Source organism: Suricata suricatta, chromosome 9 (assembly GCF_006229205.1).
Source record: "Suricata suricatta isolate VVHF042 chromosome 9, meerkat_22Aug2017_6uvM2_HiC, whole genome shotgun sequence".
In the NCBI taxonomy this organism is placed as follows: domain Eukaryota; kingdom Metazoa; phylum Chordata; class Mammalia; order Carnivora; family Herpestidae; genus Suricata; species Suricata suricatta.
The window spans coordinates 94,134,232-94,146,963 of NC_043708.1; the positions used below are offsets into that span (position 1 = coordinate 94,134,232).

The window sequence follows — 12,732 nt, forward strand, 5'->3', positions numbered from 1 at the left end:
CATTTAAAAAAATCCATTGTGAAAACTTCCTCTTAAGTCAACTAGGATATAAACCTTACACACTTTTTACTGGCTAGATGATAGTGGGTTATAATATTAACATTTTGAAGCAACTGCTACTTCTTTTTGAAAACGCATAACAATTTGAATTATACTCGAATACAACTACCTCTGGCTCCATGTGTGGGATATTTCCCCCAAATTCCAAACAATTCATGAAATCAGTGGGTGGCCGTAGGCCTGGACTGCCTCAGAGAGGGATGTGGAGCTAGACATGGAAGTGGGTGTCTGTCCTGCCTTGATCTTTCCCTACTGTAACTGGCTAAAGTATAGGAGAAGAGAAAGGAAGGGAAGTCACGGGAAATCACGCAAAGACAAATGCAAAGAAATCCAGTTAGGCGAGGAAAGGGCGCGCTGGTTATGGGCAGAGCTCGGTCCCGTTATTCTCACTGTGCCCCGTGGCTCTAAGCAGGGCAGTGGCAGCTGCTTAACGGGTTCTGTAAACAAATATGCATGAAGCTGAAGGAGACCAGGTTTGCGGAGGAGGAGACCGAGGTGGGCGGGGCCAGGGATCCCATGGGACAGCTTTCTCTTTGTATGAAAAATTCAGCTCAGTAACTGCTGACACAGCAGTACGGACTTGTCTTTCCTGGAACACTTCTAAACTTCGATATTGCTCTGAGGGGGGCTCTAGTCTGAGCTATACCTTCTCTGAAAGATTTTCTTCTTAGAATCTTTAAAAGCAAGAAATGTCATTTCAATAAATAGATATTCACTGATTTGAGAAAAGTTGATCTCCGTCAGAAACAGTAGGAGTTTTTTTTTCTAATGTTTATTTATGTATGAGTGAGAAAGAGACCGAGACAGAGAGAGTGAGCAAGTAGGGTAGGGGCAGAGAGAGAGAGAGGGGGAGAGAGAATCTCAAGCAGACTCTGCACCATCAGTGCAGAGCCCAGCATGAGCCTTGAACTCATGAACGGTGAGATCATGACCTGAGCTGAAATCAAGAGTTAGTTGCTCAACCGACTCAGCTACCCAGGTGCCCCAGTAGTTGTTTTTACAAAACACAACTCTAGTGCTCTGAGCTATAGCGACCAGAAAACAGTTGATGGGATATGCAGAATTTCACTTTATAGAAACTGCATTCACAGTAACTATTCCGAATATTGACAGATATGTAGAGTCTTGTCCCCAGTCTTGCCATTTCCTACACGGCTGAGGAAGTGCAGGCTCATGAGATTCTCTCCCCTCCAATCACTGCCACATATACATGCGACACACACGCACACGCGCACACACGCGCACGCACACACACACACCACACATCTCACCACATATACACACACATGCACATCACACATGCCCACGCATATACACATACATTCCATAATCAAATAAATTTTGGAAACCCCTTGTTTTATAGTAAAGATTCTGAACGACCCCTAAAGAAATCTATTCAACTTTGTTTAGTCCAGTATTTCCCCCAAATGTTTTCTACTACGGCACTCTGTTGTACACTCACTAACATCTGTGGGATGTTACATGTTGCCCTAAACTATCACCCTACAGACAGTGCTTTTCCTGTGATGGAACATACAGTGCGAATCAAATTTAAAATTCAAGAATGAGGGGTGCTGGGTGGCTCAGTCCATTAAGCATCCACCTTTTGGTTTTTGCTCAGGTCATGACTTGATGATTTGTGAGTTCGAGCTTACTTGGGATTCTCTTTCTCTCTCTCTCTCTCTGTCCCTCACCCCATCAAAATAAATAAATAAACTTTAAAAATATAAAATAAAAATTAAGAGGAAAATAACTCAAGTCATTGTATGCTTTTTCCTTTGCTATCTGATTAGAAGGTGTGCATATCTTCTGGCCTACTTCAGTGTATCTGATTAAATCATTAAAGATTAATTATTTTTATTAAGCTAAATGTTTGTAGAAATGATAAAATTTGACAACTAATCAGCAATGAAAAAGACAAGAGGCATCACTCCATTTTTACGTGATCTATGCAAAATCCTTACCGTATAGTTCCGCAAACCCATTCATAGGCACACGAGATGTGCCGGTGACGAACTGGAGCAATCGGATTCTTTTCTCTGAATCCATCATTAGAACAGCCTGAGTAACAGAGAAACAGCATTTAGGAACATCACTGGAACAAAAGTAACAAGACTACCCTGAAGAATATTGTCAGAATATATAGTATTCATGATCAGTTACAAATATATACCTTTCTGTTAGTTAAGTTTAAGTTTATGGGTGACTATACAGATCCTAAAACTTCATTTCCAAGGCTACATGGTAACTCTTTAGAATGAGATCACAGCCCAAGAAAGCAACAAAAATATCTTCTTGGATGTGAGTCATGCCTTTTTAATGTTTTTTAATGTTTTTTATTTGTTTTTGAGGGAGAGAGGGACAGAGCGTGAATTGGGGAGGGCCAGAGAGAGAGACAGAGACAAAGAATCCAAAGCAGGCTCCAGGCTCTGAGCTGTGAGCACAGAGCCTGACGTGGGGCTCAAACTCGTGAACCTTGAGATCATGATTTAAGTTGAAGTCAGACGCTTAACCAACTGAGCCACTCAGGCACCCCGAAGCCATGGCTTTTTAAAAATTACATTTACTGATATTATTGAGTTGAATATACATTTCTCTATTGGATGGAAAATCACATTTAAAGGAGCCATGCAGGAGTCCCAGAGAATATACTGTAGGTTATTACAAGTGCTCATGAACATTTTCTAAGTTAATAAGGAACTAAGTGCCCATTGTAGCTGTTACGGCTACAGAATGTAGTTTGCTACATTCTGAACACTTACTTTTCTATAAATACGTTTGGAGGTTGGAACTCTACACAGAAGGTAGACGTTTATAGAACAACATCATTCTTGTCTTATCTATATGTTATCTGCTAGTTGCATGGTTAAATATGATTGGATCTATTGAAAAGTAATTTATGGAAACAGAAGCTTTCAATTACCTTCCAAAACCACTGTATGACTTGATGATTTACACTGTAGCCATTTTTATACTTTGTGTGTTCTTTCCAGTCATTCACATCAACGTCTCCCAATCCACACATAAGAAGCTACAGAATAAGAAAAGTCAAACTGTAGACAGTGAAAATAATGGGTATAAAAATCCTGTTATAAGTAAGAATATTTCTTACCTCTAGTTCGTTTTCATCGAAAATTTTGATGAGATCCTGTGGTATTAGTTCAAAAAATCCCTAGTAGAAAGAATGTATTTAAAAACCTGGTTAGTAGAGGCGATTGGCATTCTTATGCTTCAGCTTCTGGGTTGTTGTGGGAGAAATTCCACATCCACACATTCCTACCACTACCCAGTCATGGCTTCTTAAGTTAACAAAGATTTCAATATTGGCAAGAAAATGTATGTGCCCATGGTCTGTTCTCTCTCTCACTAATTCCTCAAAGCTGCTATTTTTAAAATTCCCCACATTTCCCAAGCTGCTTCCTTCTCTTCCATCCATTCCTTATAGAAGATAACTTTTATTTGAAAGAGAACACAGGGATGTTTATGGAATTCCCTCAGCTTTCTGCATCCCCGTACGAACCAGCACTGAAATCCATTGTGGTCTCCTTCTCACTGCAGTGGATTTGGGTGCTGTTTTTTCTCTGTGCTTCATTTTCCAAGGGGCTCATCTCACTAAACCTCTTTCTCTTTGTTAGCTCACTCCTTATACATTTACATTTAAGTCTATCTACCTTAAAACACACACACACAACAACAAAAAAGCAAACCTGTCTTTTTCTCTTTACTGCCAACTTATTAAACATTACTGAACCCACTTGCTCAGCCCTGTCCCTGCTGTCTGACCTCTGGGCCACTGTTTCCCTGACACTGTCCTGGAAATAATCAAAGACAGCTCTGGGGCTAACTCTGATAAACACATTAAAGTTCTATATCTTATCTGACTTATCCACACCATGATCCTGTTCAACACACCTTTGTTCTTGAAACTGCCTGCTGTTGATGCTTTTTCTCTTGTGTCTCTGTCTACATCTGCTAATTTCCTTTCAAATCTCCTTTTCTTTCCTTTTTTTTTTTTTTTTTAAAGCAATGTCTGGTCCAATTGAATTAGTCTCCAGGTCCAGGGTTATGACCCCAATATTGGTTTTTTTTTTTAAGTGTATTATTTTGACAGAGAGCGCAAGTGTGAGAGAGCGAATGAACAGGGGAGGGGCAGAGAGAGAATCCCAAGCAGGCTCTGTGCTGACAGAGCTGGACTCAGGGCTTGCTCCTGACCTGAGCTGAGATGAAGTCTGATGCTTACCCAACTGAGCTACCCAGGCGCCCGAAGTCTCCTTTCCTACGGCTCCATCCTTCCGTGTTGGTGTTTCCCCACCTCCATCGTGGCCATCTGCTTTCCCTGTTCTGACCATTCTCTCCAAGTTCCCACCTTCCCTAGTCCACAGCTCGGTGCACATAAGAGATGATTTCCAAGTCCGTGCTGCCCGCCAGACCTCTAGCCTTTAGAGCATTCTAAGCTACACTTCTCCCCTCAGAATGCCATTTAGATACACACACAGCTATCCTGCCACCACCACCACCTCAGCTCCTGCCTTCCCTTTTCTCACCTGGATCACTGCCTATCTGGCCCTTTTGCTAGTCCTGTCCACCTCTAACTCACTACCCACCACTTCTAGAATGATCTACAGTGTGCATTGATCCTGTTTTCCTGTAGAACAGTTTTTAATGCCCCCTTCCTTCCCCTCATTAGCCTTCCACAAAAACCCCACATTCCATCTTGAATTCCACCCATTGAGCAAAAAGACCCTTCGTCACCTGCCTCTGCTCAGTTCTCCTGCTTAGTTTTACCTCCTGCGTCATCTCCCCAGTGTGAGAATTGCTGGCATTTTCTCTAACGTGTGTACAGTCTGACTGCCAGCCTACATGTGCATTCATTGTGCTTAGAACTGTGCTGCCTTTTCCCCTGTGGCCGGCCGGTTCCTCTACGCTGTCCCTGTCCCTTCCTGTGCCTCCCCTGCCCTTTTCCAGCTCTCCTCTGCGCTTACCAAGGACGTCAGGCGTGCCTCCGTCCATTTCACTCCAGACGCACTGCCGCCTAAAGCAGGACCTATGTGTTTCTGACTCGTGCGGTACCAGATACACAGTGAGTGCTCAATACTGAATAAATGAAAAAGTGTGGAATGAATATGTAACGGAAGACTCTAAGTTATCTTAAGAGAAGGGTGCACCGACAATAGCCTAAATGTCCACCAGTGCAGGAAGTTTAAATAGCTTATGAATTTGCATTCTGAATAAAATGCAGCCCCAAGCACAAGCAAGGGGTAGTTATATATCTTGACAATAAAGATCTCCAATAAGTATTTGATAAGAGAAGAAAGCAAGTCACAAACCAACATGTATAGTGTGATCCCATGTAGGAAAACAGGCGGCATATTCCACTATCCCTACAGCACTCTTTTTTGTGTAATGTTTATTTACTTTTGAGAAAGAGAGTGCGAGCAGGGGAGGAACAGAGAGAGAGAGAGAGAGGATCCGAAGCAGGTTCCATGCTGTCACTGCAGAGCCTGATGTGGGGCTCTAAATCATAAACCATGAGATCCTGAATGGAGCTGAAGTCAGATCTGAACCTACTGAGCCACCCAGGTGCCCTGCCCTACTCTTGACCCCTGTTCACCTAAGATTACTTAAGAGGCAGCAGTCATGCCCGGAAAAAGATGAGAAGCAGGGAGGGACATGAAGGGGTATTGTCAATGTTAACTGTCTGAACTTCTTGAATGAGTTTTAACACTGAACAAGTATTCATTTAAATATTTTAATATTAAAAATTGTTTTTAAAAGCCAGTCATCATCTATTAGTTCTTCTCAGACATGGTGGGCCCCAATACTTGAAACTCCTGAATTGTACTTTGAAATTACAGAAGAACAAACGAAAGTAAATGAATACCTCTTTAAAAGCAGCCATTTGCTTCTGGATTCGGTTTACAAATCGCCACTGTATTACAAGACTAAAAAGAAACAAAACATTTCATTTTTTCTTCACACGATCCAAGAAAAAAATTTAAGATATATTTATTCCAGTTGGAAACAAAAAAGTAAAGGCTAGGTAAGCCCAAGGCAAAAAAAGTGAAAATGAGTGGATACATACGGCATTGTTATAGAAAGAGAAAAAACAACATTAAAACTCTGGCAATAAAGAAAGAGAAAGAAGGCTCTCAGCACGGATCCACCACGCCTGTAAGGTCTGTGAGCCCGAGTTTAGGCCCCGGGTGAGCCTAAGCCCGTAATAAAGCCCTTTGCTTTTGCATGCGTGAAAAAAAAAAAAAAGAAAGAGAAAGAAGATACAAAAAGGTCCTTCCTACAAAGAACTACAAAGTCATTTCCAGTAAAGTATTTACTAAATATAAAAAAATACTAACAAAATACTTACTAAATATATTCCTTTTTGTTCTTGTTGGTGACAACTACTTCTGATCCACCAATTTTCAACTCATGTTGATGCGTCTAAAATTAAGCATGATATCTTGATATGTTATTTTAGTGAAAAAAATAAAATATACATATTATAGTCATACCAGAAACCCAGTGTTTTAAATTAAATCCATTCACAGGCTAAGAAAACTTAAAATATTAGTTTTACTAAGATAAACATGAAACGAGTCAAATGTCAAAGAAAGCATAAATTCTTGCTAGGACAGCTTTTGTTACTGGAAAATACATTTAAAAATAGAGCCCAGAAATGTGTTGAGGATATGAATTATTTAACTTCTAATCTTAAGTTATAACATTTGTTTCAAAATTTATGTACGATTTTAATTAATCAAAATTTACAAACCTGTCCAAAAAGCTCTTCATCTATGACAAACCTGAGGTCCAATTCTGTTGGATCGTTTTCAAGAATCCATCTTAGTGAGTTGTAATATTCACTATCCTAGATGGAAACATTGCATATTTAAAATTTGTACCTAAAAAGAAAACCTATGATCCTGGAAACAAAGTATGCTGAGGGTCTACTTGGACAAAAGATGAAAAGTCAGTAGGACATTTTTCCTATGCACACAAGTAATATAAGAGAACACAGTGACTAGTAATGTGAGAGTAAAAATGCATCAATCAATAGAGTGGTGACTGCTTAAAATTTTTTTTTAAGTTTATTTAATTTGAGAGAGAGAGCATGTGCAGGGCTGGGGCAGAGAGAGGCAGGGGAGGTAGAACGAATCCCAAGCCAGCTCTGCACTGTCAGCATGGAGCCCAATGTGGGGCTCAAACTCACAAATGGTGAGATCATGACCTGAGCCCAAATCGAGAGGCGCTTAACTGACTGAGCTACCTAGGTGCCTCTGAGCGATGCCTAGTCTGAAAGTTTGGAAATCTATTTCTGTGTAGCAGCAGTGGAGGTACAGATTTTATTATCCAGTTGGAGCGTCAAAGTAGTTTTCCGATGAATACCCAGGAGCACTTAGCACCTTTCCTATATGGCCAATTGAGGGTCTGTTTAAGAAGCTATGAGCAGGACATGTGTATACCTGGCCCAAGTTAAAGAAAAATCTCAAATCAAATACAGAACCCCAATTAGACAACTCAAATAACTGTGAAATCTTATGACTCATAAAGAATTATACTGTCTGCATTGGTAATGTATCCTAAGAAAGGAATAAAAAGTGTACTTGGTACCCAAGAAGAGATCTTGGAATCCATGTGTACACACAGTATATGCGGCTATTCAGTACAGGTAGCAAGGCTATAGTCAGGGATTTAATCCTTAGGTTTCCATTTCTTTGTAGTGGCCTAACCACAAGGCCTTGCCTTTGGACTGCCATTTTAAAAACATATGCCATTTATCATAAAATATCACAATTCAAATGTTGATGCAAGAGATACATACACATGTTTTATAGCACATTGAAGTAATTAGGGAGAAGTTTACTGATACTGTAACATTCTTTGATATACATAAAAAAAAAGTGGATTGACGGACACATGGGTGAACTGATGGACAAGTGTGTAGTAAAGTAAGCACAGAATAAAACCAAGTATGGAGTCTTGGTGGTGGATACACATAGGTCTACTACAAATTTTTTTTAATGTTTATTTATTTTTGAGAGAGAGAGAGAGAGAAGTAGAGAGCAAGCTTGAGCAGTGGAGGAGCAGAGAGAGGGGGACAGAGATCTGAAGCAGGCTCTGTGCTGACAGCAGTGAGTCTAATGTGGGGCTCGAACTCAGGAAACGTGAGATCATGACCTGACCTGAACTCAGACGCTCAACCAACCGAGCCAACATGTGCCCCTGTCCACTGTAAAGTTTTTAAAACTTTATTATGTGTTAGAACATTTTCATATTAGAAAGGTGGGGAAAATGTTTGTAATATGGTAATCTATTAATTTTATCATCATTCAATTCTAATTTTAAAATAACCTTGTTATTTTATACTTTAACTTTTAACCTTGTTAAATTATACTTTTTCTACGTTATAAGTAAAAAATACATACCACTGATTCCATATCATGAAGTGTTATTGGTTTGTGTAGCATCATCTTGTAAAATGGGCGGATGAAAAAACCTTTCAGAAAAATCAAGTATGTTGAAAATTATTACCAAATGAAAGAAATAAGATAATTTTACTTGAAAAAAAAGTTTTAGGCTTAATACTAACCATCCAACAGTTTGCCATGATAAACCGCCATTCCCGCTACCCGGCCAATAAACTTGAAGTAAGAGAGGTGATCTTCGTTACACAGTCCAGAGTTTGGATTTATCTGTAGGGTATAATTATCCCTGTAAAGACAGCCACAGTTAAATGCTCCTCTCCACACTTCATGTAAAATTTTTAATATGACAAATAGTTATAAATTACTTCTCTCTTTTTGGAGTTGTTTACCTCTGTTAGAACATTAGACCACTGGATTTAATGGTTTTAAAAATAGTAATTTCTTTCAAAAATGGAAACAACCCAAATGTTCATCAAGAGAAGAAAGGATACACAAAATGTGGTGTTCCTCTCACGTAATGGGCTTCAAAAAGGAAGAAAATATGCTATGCCAGGATGAACCTTGAGGGCATTATGCTGATGAAATAAATCAGTCACAAAAGGAAAAATACTGTACGATTCCACTTATATGCAGTACCAAGAGTAGTCAAATTCACAGGGACAGGGGAAGAATGGTGACTGCCAGGGAGCAAGGGGGTTAGTGTTTAATGGGTCCAGTTTCAGTCTGGGATGATGAGAAAGTTCTGCGGATGGATGGTGGTGACGATTGCACAGCATTGGGAATGGAGCTGATGCTGCTGAATTGCACGCTTAGAATGGTTAAAATGTAAATTTTATGTTATGCATATTTTGCCACAATTTTTTAAAAAGTTATTTCTGAAACAACATGAGTTATAGTCTCCCCTTTCTGGCACATTGTAACACATTTCCTTGCATCATAGAAATCTTTGTTACTTTCTTTTTTTTTTAATTATATTAAAAAAATTTTTTTATGTCTTTTATTTATTTTTGAGAGACAGAGAGAGACTGCGTGAGCAGGGGAGGGTCAGAGAGAGAGGGAGACACAGAAACTGAAGCAGGCTCCAGGCTCTGAGCCAGCTGTCAGCACAGAGCCCGACGCGGGGCTCGAACCCATGAACTGTGAGATTATGACCTGAGTCGAAGCTGGATTCTTAACCGACTGAGCCACCCGGGTGCCCCTTTTTAATTATATTTTAGGGAGAGCACGAGTAGGGGAGAGGAACAGAGAGAGAGGGGGAATCCCAAGCAGGCTTCATGCACAGTGCAGAGCCTGATGCAGGGCTCCACCCCATGACCCTGGGATCATGACCTGAGCCGAAATCAAGAGGTGGACGCTCAAATGACGCCACCCAGGCGCCCCAACTCTTTGTTACTTTCAAAATAACAATTTTTTTTCTGTATACAGTCACTGTGAAGATACTTACGTAGCAGAATATTCAAACAAGCCATAATAAGGATTAAACATTTCCTTTGAGATCAAGAAGAACCATTCTCTGGCCACTCCTCCGTAATCTAATCCCTTTTCACCATCAAACTCAATCCACAGTCGAGCCTTGAGGAAATCCGCTCTCTTGACACCCATAATTCTCCGGTAAGAGTCCTCAAGGACAGTTGCACGGCGAAGTTTCATTTCGAATTTGTTTGGAATGTCATTCTGAAAACCCAGAGAAGAGAGACTTACCATTTACATCAATTCAAATTGATGGCAAATTTATTTCTCATGGAAGTTACAAAACTCATTGTTCTATCCTGTGCCCAAGACCCTTTTCTAGAGAACACATGACTAGGAATATTGCCTCATATTTCCTTTATGGTATAAAATAATTCACATACTTTTCTTTAATCACATAATAATACAGACTTTTGATTTTTATACTGGAAGAAGCAGTGGCAGTAATGCTCACATTGAAGGCTCCTCACGAGCAGACGTTTCTATATTAAGTTCCAAACCATGCTGTGACCTACAGTCCAGCCAATGCCTGCTCTTTGCTGCCTGTCTGTTGGTTCAGGGTTTTTCCCAACCTCCACCTTTCTTCCTCAGAGCCTCTCCTGCCGCACTCATTAATAGGCACTAACATTTACAGACTGTCCCAGGCACGGTTCCCAGCATTTTAATGGACTAACTCATTTACTCCTCATAATAACATGATGGAGAAACTATTACTAGAACCTCCATTTTATGGATGAAGAAACAAAGACAGAAGTTAAGAAAGTCTTAGCTCTCGAGTCTCTGCTGTCTCATTGACTTTTTTGTACATCCTTTGCTTATGTGACAAATATAGACAATTATGCTTTTAGGCAGATCTTATTGTACATTTTATAAAAAGATACATGAATCTTTTATTCTTGAGTGCTTTGTGAACAATGCTTAAGTGGAAATCAGTAAGAGAAGATTTTGTCACTTCATAAAAAGGGAAGAGGGTTATTTCTAAGGGGAAAAAAATCAGTTTCACTCAATATATTTAGGGAAAACAGAAAGCCCTACAAAAACAAAGCAATATAAGCAGTTTTTATAAACAATATAAGCATAACACAGGCAGTTTCCTCTGCTGCTTATGTATTTAAAAATAAAGGCAAGATTGGAGAAACCAATTTTAGACTAGACACAAGGCATCCTGTGCAGCCAAGCACTTACTGAGGGCCTGCTCCAGGCCAGGCCGCGGAAGCTACACAATGGGATGGGAGGTAAAGGAAAGAAAAACGTGGTATAGGATATGATTCCTTCCTCAAGGAGTTTATAATCCAATTTGTGTGTGCGAAACAAATGTAAATGTTACTAATCCTGAGACTTGTAAGTGTAAGAAAATTGTTAGTAATAAAGATATGAGCCATGTTCTGTGGGGTCTTAAAGATTGAATTATATTATTTGCAAGTGAGGTGATCCAGGAGGCTTTAAGAGCAAGTCCTGGCTGGAGGGAGAGGGAGGGAGGGCCTGAGGAGAGCAGGCCAAGGGAAGGAGCACACGGGGAGGCGGGGGGGGGGGACCTCATGTATTTAACAGCAAGAGGGAGCAGGAAGGAGGGAAGGCATAGCTGTGAGAAGAGAAGGTGAAAAGGGGTCTGGGGCCAGAGTGCAGGAAGCGTGGATGGATGCGGACTGGCAAGGGCTGCTGAGCAAGGGGCTGCGAGGTCAGATTGTTCTCACAGGCTGACGGGGATGAGTAAAGTGGTTTTAAAAGGAGAGACAAGAGGCACGTGGGTGGCTTAGTGGGTTAAGCCTCTGACTCTTGACTTCAGCTCAGGTCATGATCTCACAGTTCGGGAGTTCAAGCCCCACATGTGGCTCTATACTGACAGCACAGAGCCTGCCTGGGATTCTTTCTCCTCTCATCTCTCTAGCTCTCCCTCACTCAAGCTCCTGTGTTCTCTCTCAACATAAAATAAAAAAAATATTTTTTTAAATAAAAGGAGAGACAAGAGGCACAGCAGTCAGTTAAGGACCCTGAAATACACCATATGAGAAAGGGATGGCAATGGAAGAGACGGACAGCAGGAGGAGCGACTTCTCTGGGCTGAGTAGTGGATTCCGGGGTCAGGGTCCTGGTACTCGATATTCGAATCCCAGATCCATTTCACACATCTTTTCTAAGGCTTAGTTTCCTCATCTGCAAGTTGGGACAATAATAATAGTCACCCCACGGAGCTGTTTCAGGACTGAATGGGATAACACATTTCATGTGCTTACTTGGTATCTGGCATGTGGTGAGCTCAAAAATGATTAGCCACCTTTGTTTATAACTAATGAGATGGTAAGAGGAAAAGGTTAAAGACAACTCAGGGCTTTGTAGCAATGGTTTTTAAACATTTTTATTTCTGTCTTGGTGTTCTGCTCTTTTGCTGTAACGTGTCTGATATGGATTGTATTTTTTAAATCCTACGAGGGGGCTTTCTGATAAACTAAGAATGCAGGTTCTTAGCCTCTTCCTTGTGCGCTTGAGTCTCTCCTTCTGGAACAACTCCGTGTTCTTAACCTTTCTTTCATGTTTTTATCTCTTTAAATACCTTTGTGGATAATTTTGGGTAATTTTCTCTCTTAATCACCAATATATGTAATTTGGATCAGGAACATGGACTTGCCCGCTTGTCCAGCTTTGCCACTAATTACCATGGGACTTGATTATGTTACCTAATCTCTCTGTGCCTCAGTTTCCTCACCTACAAAATGTGATGACAGTTAGTATAGACTTTACATAAATACATATAACTTGATAAGAAGAATGTCTGATATGC

The 12,732-nt window shown here is 40.4% G+C and overlaps 1 protein-coding gene across 5 annotated transcripts in view; it reads right to left on the reverse strand.

Annotated features, from left to right (window-relative positions):
* Positions 1-12,732, reverse strand: part of NEDD4 (NEDD4 E3 ubiquitin protein ligase) — a 138,134-nt gene that overhangs the window by 2,456 nt on the left and 122,946 nt on the right. For all 5 annotated transcript variants that reach the window (XM_029951853.1, XM_029951852.1, XM_029951850.1 and 2 more), the window contains 9 exons: positions 9,928-10,157; positions 8,648-8,769; positions 8,484-8,554; positions 6,830-6,925; positions 6,425-6,498; positions 5,942-6,002; positions 3,173-3,232; positions 2,984-3,091; positions 2,025-2,121 (listed from right to left, as the gene is read on the reverse strand). In XM_029951853.1, coding sequence (XP_029807713.1) covers positions 2,025-2,121; positions 2,984-3,091; positions 3,173-3,232; positions 5,942-6,002; positions 6,425-6,498; positions 6,830-6,925; positions 8,484-8,554; positions 8,648-8,769; positions 9,928-10,157 — 919 coding nt within the window. The remainder of the gene's footprint in view (positions 1-2,024; positions 2,122-2,983; positions 3,092-3,172; positions 3,233-5,941; positions 6,003-6,424; positions 6,499-6,829; positions 6,926-8,483; positions 8,555-8,647; positions 8,770-9,927; positions 10,158-12,732) is intronic.